At 43.1% G+C, this 18,946-nt stretch overlaps 1 protein-coding gene across 1 annotated transcript; it reads right to left on the reverse strand.

Annotated features, from left to right (window-relative positions):
- Positions 1–17,729: 17,729 nt before the first annotated feature.
- On the reverse strand, positions 17,730–18,317 carry LOC121996631 (RING-H2 finger protein ATL52-like). Its single transcript, XM_042550657.1, has one exon. It carries the CDS (start codon positions 18,315–18,317, stop codon positions 17,730–17,732), a length of 588 nt encoding a protein of 195 aa, XP_042406591.1.
- Between the last annotated feature and the right edge of the window lie 629 nt (positions 18,318–18,946).

An 18,946-nucleotide genomic window follows, 5' to 3' on the forward strand; every position in this document is an offset into this window, starting at 1 on the left:
TCATTTTACATTTCAAAGGATCTAGAGATATCTTCTCTAGATGAATTCTTCTCAACAATGGAGCTCCATGAAACTAGAGTTGAAGGGCTAGATGGAGAAGCTCATAGATCAAGAGAAGTAGCTGTTGTGGCAAACAAGGGAAAGGGTAAGAAAAAGAAGTCTTCATCCCCACCATCTTCTGACTCCGAAGAATCAAGCACCTCAATGGATAGCGACCAAGAGGTGTATATGGTAGGAAAAATGAGAAGAGCGTTTAAAAAATTTTCTTCTAACAAATCTCGTGCTAGGAAAAGCTCAAGAAGCAAAGTAGGACAAGAAAGATCATTTGCTATAATTGTCAAGGAGAAGGACACATAAGAGATGATTGTCCTCTCTTGAAGAAGAAAGAAGAAAAGAAGAAGGAAGAGAAGAAGAAGTCAAAATAAAAAGGGAAGAAAGTCAAAAACCTAAAAGCAATATGGGATGATCCATCGTCATCGAAGGAAGAAGAGCACCATGTTTCCTATTTTGCTCTAATGGGAATTGATAATGTAGCCTCCACCTCATCCGAAAGAGAAGAAGGAAGGCGTTGAAGTGAAAATAAAGAAGGGAGCTCAAGTGAAGGGGGAGGTCAAACTTTGGATTCAAACTTCTCGGTAAGTGAGGTATATAATCTTTCTCCCCATATTTTAATTAAAATTATTTCAAGTACAAATGATGATTTGTTTAAGGCAAAAAGAAAGAACAAATCTTTGAAAAATGATATTTGCATGCTTAAGGAAAAATTAGAATCCATGTCTATTAAGGATAATGATATGCATGCTTCTTTTACTAATTCGAATAATTCATGTTTAGAAGAAGAAAATAGGAAATTAAGGGAAAAGGTAGAATACCTTACAAATGCCCTTAGAAAATTTTAAATTCGCTCTAAAACCCTAAACATGATTATTGGGAGCCAAAGGGCAAGTTTTAAGAAAAATGGGTTAGGATACAATAAACCCAACAATAAAAAGACCTACCATTGTCTACTTGCTAAGGAGCAATCAAAAACTAAGACCATAGATAGAAAATGGATCCCCAAGGAATATTTGGTTAACCCAATTAGAAAGAATTTCTATTGGGTATCAAAATCAATCCTCAAGGGCTAGAGGAATTTAGGGTTAGTCAACCATGGAAATCATAATTTCAATTTTTTTTATATATATGGTTGACTTGAGACCTTAAGGGGGAGCACTTGGCCTTGATAGAAATTCATGATCAAAAGGGCTAAGTAGATGTTACCTTTATTTCACAATGACTTGCATTATTTTCTAACCATAAATGTGAGATACTAGGATGATACAAATAATTCATTTATACTTATGACATTTTGATGAGTTATGAAATGTATCAATTTTCTTGTGATCATAAGCCAACTATGGGGAAAGCAAATATTTAATTAATAGACATCTTGCTCATAGATCATAGTTGAATATTTTAAATATTTTGAAAATAATTCTATGTTTTATTTACTGTAGTATAGTTATGTTGAAACATATGATTGCAAACTAAGGTTCAAATTGATACATTTGAGTGATTTTCAAAGTGTTTGAGATTTTATCAAAACTTCAAAAATATGATGAATTTTCATGAAAACATATTTTTTCTTATTAAAGAACATTATAAGAAATGTGTGTTCAAAATTTCATGATTTTTTTCAATTTTCTGGAATTTTCTATGCATTTCTGAAGTTGGCTTCGGAAGGTTAAACTTCTGATTCGTAATGTGCCAGTCGACTGCAACAAATGGCAGTCGACTGGTACCTATTTTCCAGCACTTTCAAGAGCTGATGTTGGATATTTGTAAGTCCTCATTGATACCATAGGGCATGTACTTGTTTGGTATAATTTTTGATGGTATCAAAGGGGGAGAAAAGGGAAGGTTTTAAGTTAGAAACCTAATTATGTGCAAAACTAGAAAATTAAGGTTGAGAGCATATATTAAGGAGGAGCTTGGGTATTATGCTTCATGTTTACATATTGCTTGAAATTTTCATGTTGTTATTTATGCCTAACTTAAACATTTTGCCACACATCAAAAAGGGGGAGATTGTTGATGCAATCGACTTAGGTTTGATCGGTACGATCATGGTTTTAATGTGTGTGTCAAAGAGCTTAAGTAAGGCTTTCATATGTGTCTGATATGTGTTTGAGTCTTGCAGGACTTGGTGAAACACATGAGGAACTTGGTGCGGCCAAGCTTGGGAAGCTCATCCTAGGGTTCGGATCCTTGAGTCGGTGAAGGTTGATATGGAAAACATCTGAGGGACCGTTGAATGAGGAGCAACGGATTGGAGCCGAGGGAAGCAGACTTCAAGGCAACGTAAAGGATGATGATCCTGTCCGAATGCTGAATCAACGGACGCTAGGCACGGGGCGCTCTTCGACTGCTATCGTGGATCTTCGACTGGTGGCACGAAGCTCCGGCGGACCTGCACAGAAGTCGGGCCGAGAAGGGGTTCCCGGCGGCGACCCTCCGACGCTCAAGTCAGGCGAAGCTCAAGAAAGAAACAGTGGCTTCAAAACGCGTAGAATGCATACCTCCGGCGAAAAATGAGGGCCTTTATATAGGGCAGCGAAGAAGTGAGTGTACACCTACCGAGGTGTACACGTGTCCATGGCCCAAACTCCAGTAAGGACTTGTCAGTGAGCTTCCCTAACCTATACTGCTACAGTCTCAGCATGTCCTCGATGGGACAGCGGAATCCCCTGTCACAAGATTTGGAGCATGGCCCGCACGTGAAACATACCTGCTGTCAGAAAAAGACGTTCCTTGTTCTTTTCCCCTTTGCTCCAGATCTGGCTTCCGGGTGGACAGCTCCCTCAACATCCGGCCGGACATATGCGGTGGTTTACTTGGGGAGATCCTCCATCACGTGCTTTATGGAGACTATTAGCAGTGTTACCTTATGGCTTTGGCCGAGCGTGAAGTCCGCTCGGCCCTGCGACCTTTTCCACTGAACGCCGGAACCCTGATTTCGACAGGGCGCCTTTAACCATCAGCCGAATATCGTCCGGTCGGCCAGCCGATCGGACCCATCCCTCTCCGGACGTTTGATTCCACCGGACGGTCGGCCGACCGTCCGGTCGGACCCGACCCTCTCCGGATGGACAACTGCCACTGTGACTTCCACGTGGCATTGACTCCACAGGGTGGGGTCCCCTGTTCTTACTACCGGATCACTTGCCTCCCCTTCAAGTCTAGTCGAAGGAGGCGAATAGTCCGACTGACTGGACTAAGAATCTGGCCGAGCGGCTCCTCCGTGCTCGTATCCTCCGCTCGGCCCACCATAGAGGTAGCCTTAAGCGAATCAACAATAGCATTCACCGGATCTCCTCGTGTTCTGCGCCAATCTTCGACATTAAGGTTGAACATGCTTTCATTAAATGCTCCGAATGATTGAATGTCACGTGGAGCACTGCCATCGGCGTACGGCGGCGGTGGCATGGTGTTTTGATGTGATCGAAGCGATTCGAAATGGACGGCTCGATCATTCTTTGATTCCCGTGACCTGGATCCAACGGTGGAGGCCGCCCGGCCTTCACCCTATAAATTCTTCGTTTCCTTCTCTCCCTCACCTGCCTCCGCGATTTCGACCATTGCCCCCTGCGCTTTGGAGCTCCGGCGATCCTGTTTCTGCTCTCCGACGCTTTTCGGCGCCTTTTCCTTGATCCCTTTCCCCGCAGCAAGGTTTTATATCTTTCCTTCCTCCTTTCCGGTGTTTCGTCCGCATTTCTTTCTCAGTTTCGATCCTTGAAACCTCCTTTCGTTTGCTGTTGTTTTTCTCCTGCCTTTTTTGCCTTTTGATTCCTTCCGATCGGCCCATGGCTAGCTCTTCCAATCCCGAAGATCAGTCGCTCGACCCATGGTACACCACCATGCAGTCCCGATTCGAACAGCGGGACTTCGATATTTTGACAGACAATTTCGAAATCCCAGAGGATTTCGAAATTAGCTTAGCTGGTCCTTCCACTCGGCCTCACAGGCCGCCGTGCGGGGCTTTCTGTGTCTTCCGAGACCAGTTTACCGTCGGTCTTCATTTTCCTGTACATCCTTTCATCATAGATGTCTGTCGCTCGGCAGTTTAGTACCCAATACCTTCCGTCTCCTCTGCGGTGTTGTCATTTTGTTTAAGATTCACAACATCCCCCTCCGACCGGAGGTCTTCTTTTATTTCTATTACCCCAAGCAAGCCGAGCCGGGCACCTTCATGTTCCAAGCTCGGCCCGGCTTGGTCTTTTTCAACAAACTTCCTACTTCCAATAAACATTGGAAGGATTATTTTTTCTACATCCGTATGCCCGATCGGGCCAACTTCCCGACCCAGTGGCAGGTCAGCCTACCTCCCACTCCCGAGTTGAAGAAATTCAAGACCCGACCGAACTATCTCCACGCTGCAAATATGCTGGCCGGTCTGCGACTCGACATCAACAAACTTCTTCACGAGGGAGTGATGTACATCTTCGGGCTGAGTCCTATACGGACTCCTCTTCCGACCGGCTTCGGTAAGAATTTTACTTGGGCATTTGCTTTAATTGCTAACTGATTTCTTTTCTTTCCCTTGCAGCGGATATCGTCATGGATTCGGTGATGGCCGGTGTTTTGAAGAGAAAGGCGGCCGCTCTGGAAGCCGCGGCTGCCAAAGAGATGGAAGCGCTGGGTATCCAGCCGGTCGGATCCCATGAAGGAGAGAGTGGAACTCAAGCTGAGTCGGCCACTCAAGCTTCCCAACAAAATGTGGTTAGGGGCGTCACCCCCTCAAGAGAACGAACTGCCCCCGAGGAAGGTTCCGCTCGGGAGGAGGAGCAGCCTCCACAAAAGAGGCGCCGAGTGGAGACTCCCCTGCGGTCGGCAACCTCAGCGGTCCAACCATCCGAGCGGGTCACTGCAACTGCTCGGGGCAAGACGCCAGAGACCGAAACCATCTCGTCCGACCGGACGCCTTCGGATTGGGACGAGCCAGCTGCTCAAGTGGAGGCTATTCCAATCAGCACCCTTCCGCCCGCTCGCCACTCAACCCAGCGCTCGACCATTCATTCCCAATTTTCTGCGCCGGCTTCTGATCCCCTTCCAACCGTCGGTCGGACGACCCCCGGTCATGGCCGTACGATTCGGGTCACTCTTCATCTACCGACTGAAGAGCTGCTGCCAGAGGCCGACCGCCCATCTGCGCCCGAGCACACCATCACCTTGAAAGGGCCCCTAGCTGAGATGTGGGCCGATGCTCGGGCACGCACAGCGCTGATACCCCTCGAAAACTTGGCCAATAGCCACATGCGGGAGGCCACGGGGGTAAGTTTGCTCTACTAAGTTTTGTATGCATTCTTTCCGATCGGCAGCTAATAACTATAATTTTCTTTTGCCAGAGATGGGTGGAGGAAATTGCGGTTTCCAACCGCTTGGCCTTGGTGGATGAAGAGCTGCGACAACTGAAGGCCGCAGTTGGTCCGTCCGGCCTTCAGGGCCCTTCCTATTCCGAGCTGCAAAAGGAGCTGAAGAAAGCTCAAACTCTGCTGGCGACCGAGCAGAAGAAGACAGCCGACCAGGCCCATGCCCTGGCCGAGTCCGAGCGGCAAGTCAAGTCGCTTGACACAAAAATAACCCTGGCCACTACTCGGAAGAATACTGCTATCTCCGATCTGGAGAAGAAGAACGTTGAGGCTCGGGGCCTGGAGCTGAAGATAAAGGAATTGACAGAGCAGCTCGACAGGGAGAAGGCGGGCCGCTCGGCCGACGCGGCTAAGATTCAGAATCTGAATGAGGCCCTTACTGGCTCCCAGGCGGCGTTCAAAGAATATCAAGATGCCGAGCCGAGTCGAGTCGCGACCTTAAGACAGAGCTACATCCGCTCGCCCGAATTCTCAGAGAAAATATGCGAGCGGATGTATACAGCTTTCGACTTGGCTATGACCGCCACCGTCACTTATCTGAAGTCTAAGGGTCTTCTCCCTGAGTCTACTGCTATTCCGGCCGACGATCAGGTGGCGCTTCTGAATAACATTCCCAGGGGCCTTTATGATTATATTGAGTAGCTTTTTGTAATTCGGCCACTCGCCAGGATATCATCCTTTTTTGTAATTGGGCCGCTCGGCTTAAAGCTTTAACTTTAATGATATGTTTTCCTTATATTTGCTTTCTTTTTACATAACCAAAATATGTGTTCATCCGCTCTCCCATTATCACCCCTCTAGTATTCGAAAGGGATTTTTACCAAGTGTCAGGCATTGCCCTGCCGTTCGGCTAAACATGTAATACTTCGCCTACTTAATTTTCCGCTCTGATAGGAGAGATCCTTCGCTATGTATCGAGCAAGTAATTTTTGGCTATGGGCCGAGCGGAACGTAGAGACGATTTAATGATATTGAGGGTGAGTTTCTGGGGCAATTGTATTCTCTTTATAGGCATTCCCCGCTCGAAGGGTTTATAGACGTCGGCTCGTCTCTCGATATTTAACGTCGGAGCTCGACGGTCTTCCGCTCGGAGGGTTTATAGATGCCGGCTCGTCTCTCGATATTTAACGTCGGAGCTCGACGGTCTTCCGCTCAGACGTTTATAGACGCCCGCTCGTCTCTCGATATTTAACGTCGGAGCTCGACGGTCTTCCGCTCGGAGGGTTTATAGACGCCGGCTCGTCTCTCGATATTTAACGTCGGAGCTCGACGGTCTTCCGCTCGGAAGGTTTATAGACGTCGGCTCGTCTCTCGATATTTAACGTTGGAGGTAGACGGTCTTCCGCTCGGAAGGTTTATAGACGCCGGCTCGTCTCTCGATATTTAACGTCGGAGCTCGACGGTCTTCCGCTCGGAGGGTTTATAGACGCCGACTCGTCTCTCGATATTTAACGTCGGAGCTTGACGGCCTTCCGCTCGGAGCGTTTATAGACGCCGGCTTGTCTCTCGATATTTAATGTCGGAGCTCGACGGTCTTCCGCTCAGACGTTTATAGACGCCGGCTTGTCTCTCGATATTTAACGTCGGAGCTCGACGGTCTTCCGGTCGGAGGGTTTATAGACGCCGGCTCGTCTCTCGATATTTAACGTCGGAGCTCGACGATCTTCCGCTCGGAGGGTTTATAGACGCCGGCTCGTCTCTCGATATTTAACGTCGGAGCTCGACGACCTTTTAAGGCTAACTTCAATACAGCCGCTCGGCAACGATATCTCTCTCCCAACTCGGATAACGTACTCCCGGCCGAACGGCTCGGGGTCTTCTTCGTCGAGAGCTTGACTCGAATATTATACCTTTGGCCGAACGGCTTGGGGCCTTCGTTCTCGAGCGCTTGGCTCGGATACTATACCTCCGGCCGAACGACTCGGGGGCCTTCATCCTCGAGCGTTTGGCTCGGATACTATACACCCGGCCGAACGACACGGGCTTTCTTTCGGAAAATTACGATGAATTCTATGCCCGAAAGAAACTATATCTGAAAAACTAACATTACGATCAGCATAAGATCTAACGCAATTTCTCAACTCCCAAATACCCGTGGAGTGAGGTGGATACAATGTACTTCGTCGAAATTTATCAAGGCCAGGAGGATGGCGAAACTTCCCGGTCGGTCCTCCATGGCCGCTCGGCCTACCAGAGGTGGAGGCGGCCTGCTGCTTTATCCTTTTACTTGAGCCTTCTGCTCCCATTGCTCCACGAGCCTTCGTCATCGAGCGCCTGGCTCGGATACTATACCTCCAGCCGAACGGCTCGAGGCCTTCTTCATCGAGCCAAGAGCGCTTGGCTCGGATCTTATACACCATGAAGATAGGCCGCTCGGCCGATAATACCAATTGCGCACATTATAACATTTTGCCTTCTGCATTTCAAATATACAACCAAACGGAAAATATACAGCACATATTCTATTGGTGCACCTCTCGCCCTGCCCCGGACAGGCTGGAGATAATTTGCGCTTCATGGTGGATCCAAGTGCCAATTCATCTTCATCCGCTCGGCGGCTCGTCCACCCAACTTCCTCGTATGCGGTCGATTCATCGCCTGACATCAAACTCCCGCTCTTGAGGTTCCAGAAGGAGGGGCTTGCTATAAGTCGAATTCGGGAGATAAAGTATATGCTTTTGAGAGAAATGGAACTGTGGCAGTCGGTGCTTCCGCTCGGGAGAAGCGTCCGCTCGGAGGGTTTTGCCTTTTCTGTTGTCCCGTATTGGTATTTCATCTGACGAAGATCCCCGATTACGATTCACCGCTACAGCATCAGGAGGCGTCTGGAATAGGGTCCGACGGAATAGAACGGTAGCCGGTGGTGTTCCCGCTTGACCACCAGACGCTGACGTTGCTTGCTTCTCCGGCCGCTCGGCTGTGGCTTTCTGTTTTTGCTCCACAAGCTTGGCGGCCCTTATCTCGAGCAGGGCGTCGAGTTCCTCCGTCGAAAGCGTCACCGTGTGTTGTCGTCCAGTCTCGTCCATTGTTTCCGTTCGGATGCAGGAGCGTTCCCACAGACGGCGCCAAATTGATCCTGTCCGAATGCTGAATCAACGGACGCTAGGCACGGGGCGCTCTTCTACTGCTATCGTGGATCTTCGACTGGTGGCACGAAGCTCCGACGGACCTGCACAGAAGTCGGGCCGGGAAGGGGTTCCCGGCGGCGACCCTCCGACGCTCAAGTCAGGCGAAGCTCAAGAAAGAAACAGTGGCTTCAAAACGCGTAGAATGCATACCTCCGGCGAAAAATGAGGGCCTTTATATAGGGCAGCGAAGAAGTGAGTGTACACCTACCGAGGTGTACACGTGTCCATGGCCCATACTCCAGTAAGGACTTGTCAGTGAGCTTCCCTAACCCATACTGCTACAGTCTCAGCATGTCCTCGATGGGACAGCGGAATCCCCTGTCACAAGATTTGGAGCATGGCCCGCACGTGAAACATACCTGCTGTCAGAAAAAGACGTTCCTTGTCCTTTTCCAATTTGCTCCAGATCTGGCTTCCGGGCGGACAACTCCCTCAACATCCGGCCGGACATATGCGGTGGTTTACTTAGGGAGATCCTCCATCACGTGCTTTATGGAGACTATTAGCAGTGTTACCTTATGGCTTTGGCCGAGCGTGAAGTCCGCTCGGCCTTGCGACCTTTTCCACTGAGCGCCGGAACCCTGATTTCGACAGGGCGCCTTTAACCATCAGCCGAATATCGTCCGGTCGGCCAGCCGATCGGACCCATCCCTCTCCGGACGTTTGATTCCACCGGACGGTAGGCCAGCCGTCCGGTCGGATCCGGCCCTCTTTGGATGGACAACTGCCACTGTGATTTCCACGTGGCGTTGACTCCACAGGGTGGGGTCCCCTGTTCTTACTACCGGATCAGATGACATGGAGAGGATTCGCGGGCTCAGGTGCATTTGAGAGACGAAGGCCAAAGGAAGAGGGCTTCAAGTGCGACTCCGGAGAGGATGTGTGTGAGTGTGTAACTGGGACTAGTCGACTGGTGCAGTTGACTGGGAGCGAACAGAAGCATTCTGTTCACTCAGCCAGCAGCTACCAGTCGATTGGTAGTTTTTGTAAGGGTTCGGTGGCCGACTAGAAGGGGGGTTGGATAGCTAGGTCATCCCCAATTTCGATTCTTCTCTACAAGGTTAGTTACGCAAGCGGAATACGAAAACTAAACAATGAAAATAAACAAGTAAGAGCAAATGCTAACACAAATCCTTTACGTGGTTCGGAGATTGCTTGCTCCTACTCCACGGCGTGTCCTTGAGGTGGACGAACCCTTGATCCTTCGGTGGATCAATCCCCGACAATCTTCGGCTAGCTCTTACTCCTTCTCGGTGGAGTACAACCTCTCACAAAGCTCTCTTCCTCTTACAAGATGAACACATAGATTAGGAGGAAGAGAATGGCTTGGAAGCTTTGGACAATTGCTAAGGAGTTATTCAACAAGCATGAGTAACCTCCTTCAAGCCCCAAAGCTTCCTATAAATAAGAGGAGAGAGTTGATTATCATATCAACTCATCTCCGCACCAGTCGACTGGCAAAACCATCAGTCGACTGGTGTTACCGTTGGAGGTAGCCAATGGCTACTTCGCAGCACCAATACTATGTCAACGGTCATTTACTAGTCAACTGCTAAAACATGCAATCGACTAATCCACACTGATCGAACGAACAGAACCATTCTGTTCGCACCCAGTCGACTGCGCGGTCGACTGTACCAGTCGACTGCTAAAACATGCAGTCGACTGCTACAATACTGCTACAGTGCTGTTACAGTAAAATCCTAAAACTAGGATTTTACTTCGAGTACAATTTCTCATGCACTCGTACTCTCACCCTTATGACTCATTTGACACTTCCTTTGCAGCTTTAACCTCTTGCCTTCAAGCCTACTCCTTTGGCTCTCGTCCCTCGGATGCATTCAAGCCCGTGGCTCGCCCCCAATGTCATCCTTCATGTATGCCTCGAAGTCGCTTCCCTTGGCCCTTGTCCTCGCTGCCTTGTCCACGGTCCCTCGGATGCTTCATCTTTCATCGGACCCGAAGCCATCAACCTAAGTCGCATGTGTATCCTACAAACCTGCACAACTCAAATACACATATCAAATACAAGGGTAAACCTAACTTAAACTCTTTGACACACACATCAAAACTATGATCGTACCGATCAAAACCTAGGTCGATTGCACCAACAGTTTTACCAGTCGATTGATAAATGACCGTTGGCAAACTGTTGGTGCTGCGAAGTAGCCGTTGGCTACCTCCAGCGGTAGCACCAGTCAACTGATGGTTTTGCCAGTCGACTGGTGCCGAGATGAGTTGATATGATGATCAACTCTCTTCTCTTATTTATAAGAAACTTTGGGGTTTGAAGGAGGTAACTCATGCTTCTTGAATAACTCATAGTCTTTGCCCAAAGCTTCCAAGTCTTCTCTCTTCCTCCCAAATTTAAACTTCATCATTGTAAAGAGGAAGAGATCCTTTGTGAGAGGTTTGCTCCACCGAGAAAGAGAAAGCTCTAGCTGGAGATTGTCGGGGATTGATCCACCGAAGGATCAAGGGTTCATCCACCTCAAGGACACGTCGTGGAGTAGGAGCAAGCAATCTCTGAACCACGTTACATCGAGCTTGTTAGCGATTTGGTATTCTTTCTTTATTATTTTCATTAGTTAGTTGTATTTCCGCTTGCGCACTAACTTTGTAGGAGGAGTAATCGATTTGGGGGTGACCTAGCTATCCAACCCTCCTTCAAGTCGGCCACCGATCCCCAACACATTGAAGACCTTTCGATATGATATATCTACTATAAATCATCCTCTCATATCTCGCTGAATATTTTTGGATTTATATTCATCTGTAGACATAAATTGACTTTGGATCTGAGAAGCTATAAAAGAAGTTGTGGTTGCAAGATAATCAACCTTTTCTAAGCAAAGCCTGCACTAGTGTTCTTCTAAATATTTTATAACAATCAACTCTATTTTTCCCCTAGCACGTATTGCTCATGTGGAGTTTTCTCCAACACATATTGCCTTAACTCTCGTTTTCCTGGAGTCCTTTATTTTGTAAATGAATCACTTGTATATAGTATACACAACAAGTGCATCTTTAAATTGTTTCTAGATTGGGGTTGCCTACACAAGAATCCATAATATTTTTAGTTACTAATACTGGCAAAAAAGTGTAGTGAGAAATATAAAATTTAAAGATTGATACATCTACTTCAATTGAGTGCCTATTATATTATGAAAGGTAAAAAAATGTCATTACACTAGTGTTTCAATTTTAAATAATAAGTTTCTTATTACATATTAAATTTTATATTACCTTACTAGCATAAAAATCATCCCTCCCATATGGTATCATCCTTTGCAACATAGTCAATTTTGAGTTCATTACATGCCCATCTTCAGCTAATGGAAACACATCTTCAAGGTTACTATACTTAATCATTATGCTTGCTGGATCTATTAAATAGTTTATATCATTCACTATAAATTCATTTCTATAGACATCTCTTTCAATTTCTTCTAACATTCTAATGTAGTATTTTTCTTGTTGAGTTCACGTATCTTCAAACAATTCTTCCAAACAATTCTAGCCTATGACATCATCAATACTAATAGCTTCTCTCAAATTGTATATACAATTTGTACTCTCTCCGGTACTCACCACAACACTAGCAAAAATGGAAGATAACATCTTACTATCACTGGTATTTATGTTTAGTGTATCATCACTGAGTCGGTCTTCTTTTTTTGAATCAATTGATTCCATCTTATGTGACAAAACTTCATTAGAAATTGTTTCCCTACATTAATGCAACTATAAATAATATTCACTTCTATTAAATATGTGACTATTTCTATAACACACTAGCCAAGTGAAGAAAGACAATAAATGTTCCTAAATTTGTAGTTACCCATTTCAAATTTTGAAATTTCACATACAAGCAACTTTAATCTCGTAACCATACGTTTATTAGATTGATTGAGGGTATAACTCTCAAGAGTAAAAGGGAATACATTAAAGTCCACATGCATAGCATTAAGAACACAAGATAATTGTCAATTTACTAAACCACGTTGCCAAGGTTCCATATAATGCAAATCTAGTCACCTCGGGGTGATGTGGTAGTTAAGGTATGGAGTATTGCCACTTGAGGTATTGGGATTGAAACTCAGTGTGTTTGGGAATGCCTTCCCCCATGTTTTGGCCACCTGCACTAATGACTAGAAGTCACCCGAGATTTACCTCCTCCGTGTTGGCCTAGGGACGGGTTGGCGGGGGCGATGGGAGCTAGTGAATCGTCTTTTGCTACATATAATACAAATCTATAGATCATATTAATTCATTTACACATTAGTAGAATATCACTTACATGTTATTCACAAGATTGTTCAGAGCATAAAACTTCATCCACACCACAGTATCAACTATCACTCCTATTGTGATTGGTTTTTCTACAATGACCAAAATAATTACTAGATAAATATAATGAAGATTTCCAAGCCTACAATAATGGTAAGGCAATTTGAAATGTTCCTGTAGCCTAATCAGGTTTATAGCATCTCTTGAAGGTTTGTTCAAAGTATTTAACAACTACTTTAATTATTTGAACCTCGCATTACACTTGCTTTTGCCTCCCTTCAACTCTTCTCTAATACAAGAACAAAGAATTGCCAAAGTCATTGCTTGGAGTCAGATTTCGTCGCTTTCAACTACATGGTAATGAGGGTGCCATGTGGTCCGGAGTAGCTAGCTCACAATGACCGACAAAGCTATACACTACATTGTTCACTAGAGAAGAACATGCACCGAAGCTATATTTGATAGGTTTTCTCCGATCACCTTTTCTTTTCCATGTACAATCAACCGTAAAGTTCAACAAGAATGATACTCCACTAAAGCAATGATTTTTACCTATGCTCCATTCCATGTTTTCTATGACAAAAAGTTGCACCATTCCACGAAAATTTATTTGCACCATTCGTCGAAAAAATATTCTCCACCAGCTTAACGTTTGTCACCTCCTCTCTGTTTGACCTTTTCACACAACAGAGAATCATCGTTCATCAAAAAATTACTTGCACCATTCCCCAAAATTTTACTTGCACTATTTGTCGACCGTTGCCTTTGCTTAGGACGCATGCCATTTTCTTTGAGAAAATACCTTTGTAATTCGAAAAGGTCTTTTTTTTTTCAGAAGGGTAAAATGAAAATTTAATCCATGAAAAGTTAAGTGATTTGGACATTACCAAAATGTCTATAGCACCATGCATTGGGTGAAGTTTATTGTCTAGGCACACGATGTATGAAAAAGTTTTAGTTCAGAAGTCTAACATCCTTTGGTTGCATGGCTCATTTAGAGAAAAAAAATTCTACAAATATACCATAGTTGGGAATCAAATTATAGGTACCTGGATGATAATCTAGATATCCTACTGTGGCACCATAACCTCGGGGGTGTTGATAATCCTAACTAGCAACTTTAGACGAAGCTATCCTATCTAAGCAAATTTAATTAATACTCAAACTATAAGTAATTGTATAGATTTTTAAATCTCACCATAAGTAATTTAATGTTTACATTGTCTATCATAATGCTCATGGGACCCGTTCCTCCTAGATAAAACTGATTTGTATATTCCACCTTTTGAATCATTTTACAAATCATCTTTTTAAGATTTTCTTCTCTTTATCTACCTTCCTTGACAAGCTTTTCTTCTCTCTCCTACTTTATGTGATAACGAGCTCCAAATTTGTTTACATTCAATAATTTCTTCCTCCATTCTCTTGCTAGAAGCATGCATGCCTTCGAACTCCATGAGATGAATTGTTTATCTGGTACAAATTAACAAACCAATCAAGTTTGTTGAGACAATCTAGAAAATTAAAATATAAAATGAGTAAGTCGTACACTCCCAAATTTTAAATACAAATAAATTGATATTGTACAAAAGTCATAATCAACATTAATGTTTATCTGTTGATTAATTCATAGTTAGGTGTCAATGCTAAAGAATCAACAAATCTATTCATGAAAACTATTTTGACTCTAAAACAATACCATCACAAAACCATGAACATTAGGTCAGTGTGGATAAATATTTAGGTAGAATTTTCTTTGAATCTGAATCCAAAAATCTCTACGTATAAATAACAAAATGGAATACAAGACAATACAAGAGGTTTGTTGGTCTTCTTACTACACATTGATTAATTAACAACACAAACTAAAAAAGCTTAATATCCACAAACACAATACCATCTGAACTCTAAACACTACTAAGAAATAATTTTGCAACATTAGTAAAGTAAACTATAATAGATATAAGCAAATAGTACTAAGTAAACGATTAAAAGATGGTTCTGAATGTTATCAAATACTTTATTAATCACCTCAAGGCATTACTCAATCTTATCAACAACACCAATTCAAAGAAACTACCTTGCATTTCAAGTAAAACCTGGAAAACCCCATATGCAAAGGTATTAAATACATAAGAAGCATTTGAATTGAAATTTGAACATCGAATAGTCATAATTAAAAGTAGAAAGAAAATGGAAAATTATCAATTTTTTGGAATCAAAAGTAGCTACTTAAATAATCATAGTATTTAGTGCATTTGATGAAAAAATGTATCATTCCAAAATGTAAAATAAAATAAAATAATTTATGACTTATATATTGCTCCCGCATAAGTATCCTTATCCACTTGACAATGTGGATGTCATATAAAATAAAAATATGAAATAAACTAAGATTTGAGAATGACTATTAAATTATAACTTGCATATTGGACCACACCCTTAAAAAAAATTATATTTAATGATCATACTACAGTTATTCCAAGCCTTGAAAAACTATACTAAAATTATTTTAGGCCTCACAGTATCATACTGCGTCCACATCCTATGAACAACAATTCTATGAAATTGTTTCTAATTAAAAATATGTCAATAAAAAGATGAATATCTTGCTGCATAGTGTTGGGAGATTGTTGGTGCAATCGTCCTCGGATCAAGGTTGACCAGGTTGACTAAGTTTGAGTGGATTCGAGTTTGAATTTTGATGTTTAGATAATATGTGAGAAGAGGTCAAGTAAGTCAAGGTTGACCGGATACTTGACAATATATGAAAGAGAAGTCAAGTAGATCATGAAGGACCAGATACTTAACTGGAAAAGCCTTAACTCAAGGGTTAGGCAAGGGAGAAGTCCTAGTTACTGTTAGGAAAAGTAAAATCTAAGTGGATTAAGGAGGACCATACATTGGCAAAGGGATGTCCTAACTATGGTTAGACAAAGGAAAGTTTAAGTAAGTCAAGGAAGACTGTATGATGGCAAAGGGAAAACCCTAATTGTAGTTAGGCAAGAAGAAAATCCAAGTGGATCAAGAAGGACAATACTTGGTTCAAATGATTCAAATGAAGCCCTAATCTGTGGATATAAAGGCGTTCACAATGATTCAAATGAACTTCTTCTTCTCCGCTATTCATCACCGATTCTTGGATGTTTAGGAGAACAAGTGTTGTTGCATTTTCCACCACCAAAATTTTATTCCAAGCAAGAAGCAAGCAAGCTAAGCAAAAGTCCATGTTGTAAATCATTTTCAATTTCTTTGTAACCTGGTTGCGGTTTTTGTTTATATTTCTTGTATTTGAGTTTGTATGAGATTTCTCCACCTCCGAATAGTTTCCAAGAATGGATGTTTTTCGTAGTGGAGTGTTTAAAATTTATGGATCCTTGGATTAGTCATTTCAAGGTGCAATTTTACCTTTAGAAAGTTCTATAGAAAAATTACTCATTGGAATTTTCCATATACTAAACTTAAGTGACTATAGGAAGCAATAGCATAGGCAACTATGATGCAGGTGGTAACTTCGTGGCACAACAGCAACACAACGTGAAGTTGGTGCAGGTAATGGAGTAAAGATGGTGATAGCTAAGGACATAGTTATACAAGTAGTTTCTGCCAAGTATGCATGTGAACTAAATCTGTCGCATCCCAACTGTCTCAGCTCTTTGTTGCATCCTCTATCGCCATTCAACAACCCCAAAATCCTAAACGATAGCCAGAAAAAGGAACTTTGGGGTGTGAGAGCTCTCCCCAAACCTTGAATTTAAACGATCAAGGGAAGAGGTCCCGATCGGAGATGAGCTTGTAGCAGCAGCTCAGTTGAGGTGGGGAGGAAGAAGGGGAAGAGTTTGGTGGTAAGGGGTGGGGTCGAAGCAAGGAAAACGATTAGGGTGGGATGCGGTGTGGGTCCGAGCAACGTAGGGTTCTGCAGGAAGAGGGCTCAGAAGGGGGTTTCAACGGTGAGGCAGGAGAGGATGGAAACTTCTTCCACATCTAATCAGGTTGATCTAGGCGGTGGTGAGGAGGTAGGCGGTGGAAGGCTCATGCCAAGGAACGGGGAAGGCAGCAGGCGGCAGGGAATAGGGAGGCGGGAGCGCGGAGAGGGAAAGGAGTGGTATTAGGAGGTAGACATGGACAAAAAGAAAAACAAAACTTAGATTTAATTAATAACCTAAAGGCAAAAAATACAGGTCTTTTATTGACTAATTAATTAATTGTGTTGGATGAATTAGTTAATTAATTTGGATTGATGAATTTATTTAAATAGAAATTTTGATCAAAGTTCTAATTTTATTTTTACCTATTAATTTAATCTTAATAAAAATAGATTAATAATTTTAAATCAAATCCGTCTTTGATTTATATAATTTGAAATAGATTTTTATCTGTTTTAAATTTTCCAGTAAATTTAAATAAAAGTTTTCATAGAAATTAATTTATTTAAATCCGTCTCAGATTTATTTAAATCTGAAATAAATTTTAATTATGTTTTAAAACCCTATTTTCTAATAATACTTATGCTTCTGATGCACGAAAGAGAAGCAAAATTGGAAAGGATAAACTACTTGGCTACGTGTTCCATTAAGGGAGATTTAGTTGGCTACGTGTTCAATTAAGGGAGATGCGTCCCCAAAGATTTCAATGAAAAAAAAAATAAGATGGGAAAAAAGCCAATATATCAACTTAAACAAACTATATGAATTACGAATATACTAACAAAGATAATACGATTCAAAAAATATCTAAAAATTCCAATCAATTGGTGCTTGATAAGTTTGAATTAATGTGATATTATGTGCAAGTATACTCTTAAACCCTGTGGTAGTCTATGATATTTAGAAACAGAAATAAACACCCAAAATCGATCAAGCATGCAAATGATCTGTCTGCACTGCACATTGTTCCTTCCAAATCATCTCACGTCGATCTCGATGAATGCAGATGTCTCGATCGATGGAGGATCAATTGCTTGCGTCGAGTTCATTCCAGTTCCTACGCCATTCTCCATTTCTCCATTTCCTGCGGGAGCAAGGGAGACGGCCGAGGCGCCACTCTCCACGTCGACGTCATCGTCATTTGCGGCGTCGCCGGCTAAATTAGCCCGGCAAATGGGGCAGTTGGCGTGGAACTTGAGCCATGGATCGATGCAGGGGACGTGGAAGACATGTCGGCACTTGGGGAGCACCCGGACGAGCTCTCCGTCTCGGATCTCGGAGAGGCAGACCACGCAATCGACGGCAAAGTCGGCGCCGTCGAGGAATGAGCCATCGCTGGCTTTGAATTCCGTGGCGGAGATCGCACCGATGGCGGCCTTAGCAAGGTAGAGGCGGAGGACGCGTAGGACGAGACGGCTGACGAAGTAGGCAAGGTACAGGGCAACGACGGCGGCGGAGAAGGCGAAGAGCATGAGGAAGATGCTATCTACGCGAGAGGAGACAGCTCCGTTGGCGGCGGAGCAGCCGATGGGGGATGAGCACTTCTTGAAGCCGGGGGGGCCCATCGTGGACGGCGGCGGCGGAGGCGGCGGAAGGGAGGGTGGTGATGACCGGTAGAGGATATTAATACTAAGCAATTGTCTTACCGGATTGCAAATTATTTCTATATTTAATATTATATGAAAATATATTATCATATTTATAGTAATATTACCATATTTATTATTATATTTTATATATTATTTTAATTATATGTACTTATTAATTATCAATAATAAGTAATTATCTTTTTCCCCCTTTTCTGCTTTCTTTCCCTTTTTTGTTTTTTTATCCCCTTTTCTCACCTACCCATGCAGTAGAAGGTCCATTGCCATAATACTAAGTTAAACATCCTCCCTTATAACTTTCAGTTTCTTTTCAATTCTCCCTCGTGCTATGTTTACCTTAAAGCGTGGATGAAAAAGTAAAAAGAAAAATATCTTTAGAGGAAAAAAAAGGGAAAGACTAAGAAATCTCTTAATTTGTATATTTATTTATCTTGATAGAAGAAGGTATATCTATGTGACGTAATTTTATAAATAAAAAAAGATATATATGTTATTTTTTCGATACATGACGTAATTTTGTGAGTTAAAAATGATACATACGTCATTTTTTTAAGAATATGATGTAATTTTATGAATGAAAAGGGATA

Source organism: Zingiber officinale, chromosome 1A (genome assembly GCF_018446385.1).
Source record: "Zingiber officinale cultivar Zhangliang chromosome 1A, Zo_v1.1, whole genome shotgun sequence".
Lineage (NCBI taxonomy): Eukaryota > Viridiplantae > Streptophyta > Magnoliopsida > Zingiberales > Zingiberaceae > Zingiber > Zingiber officinale.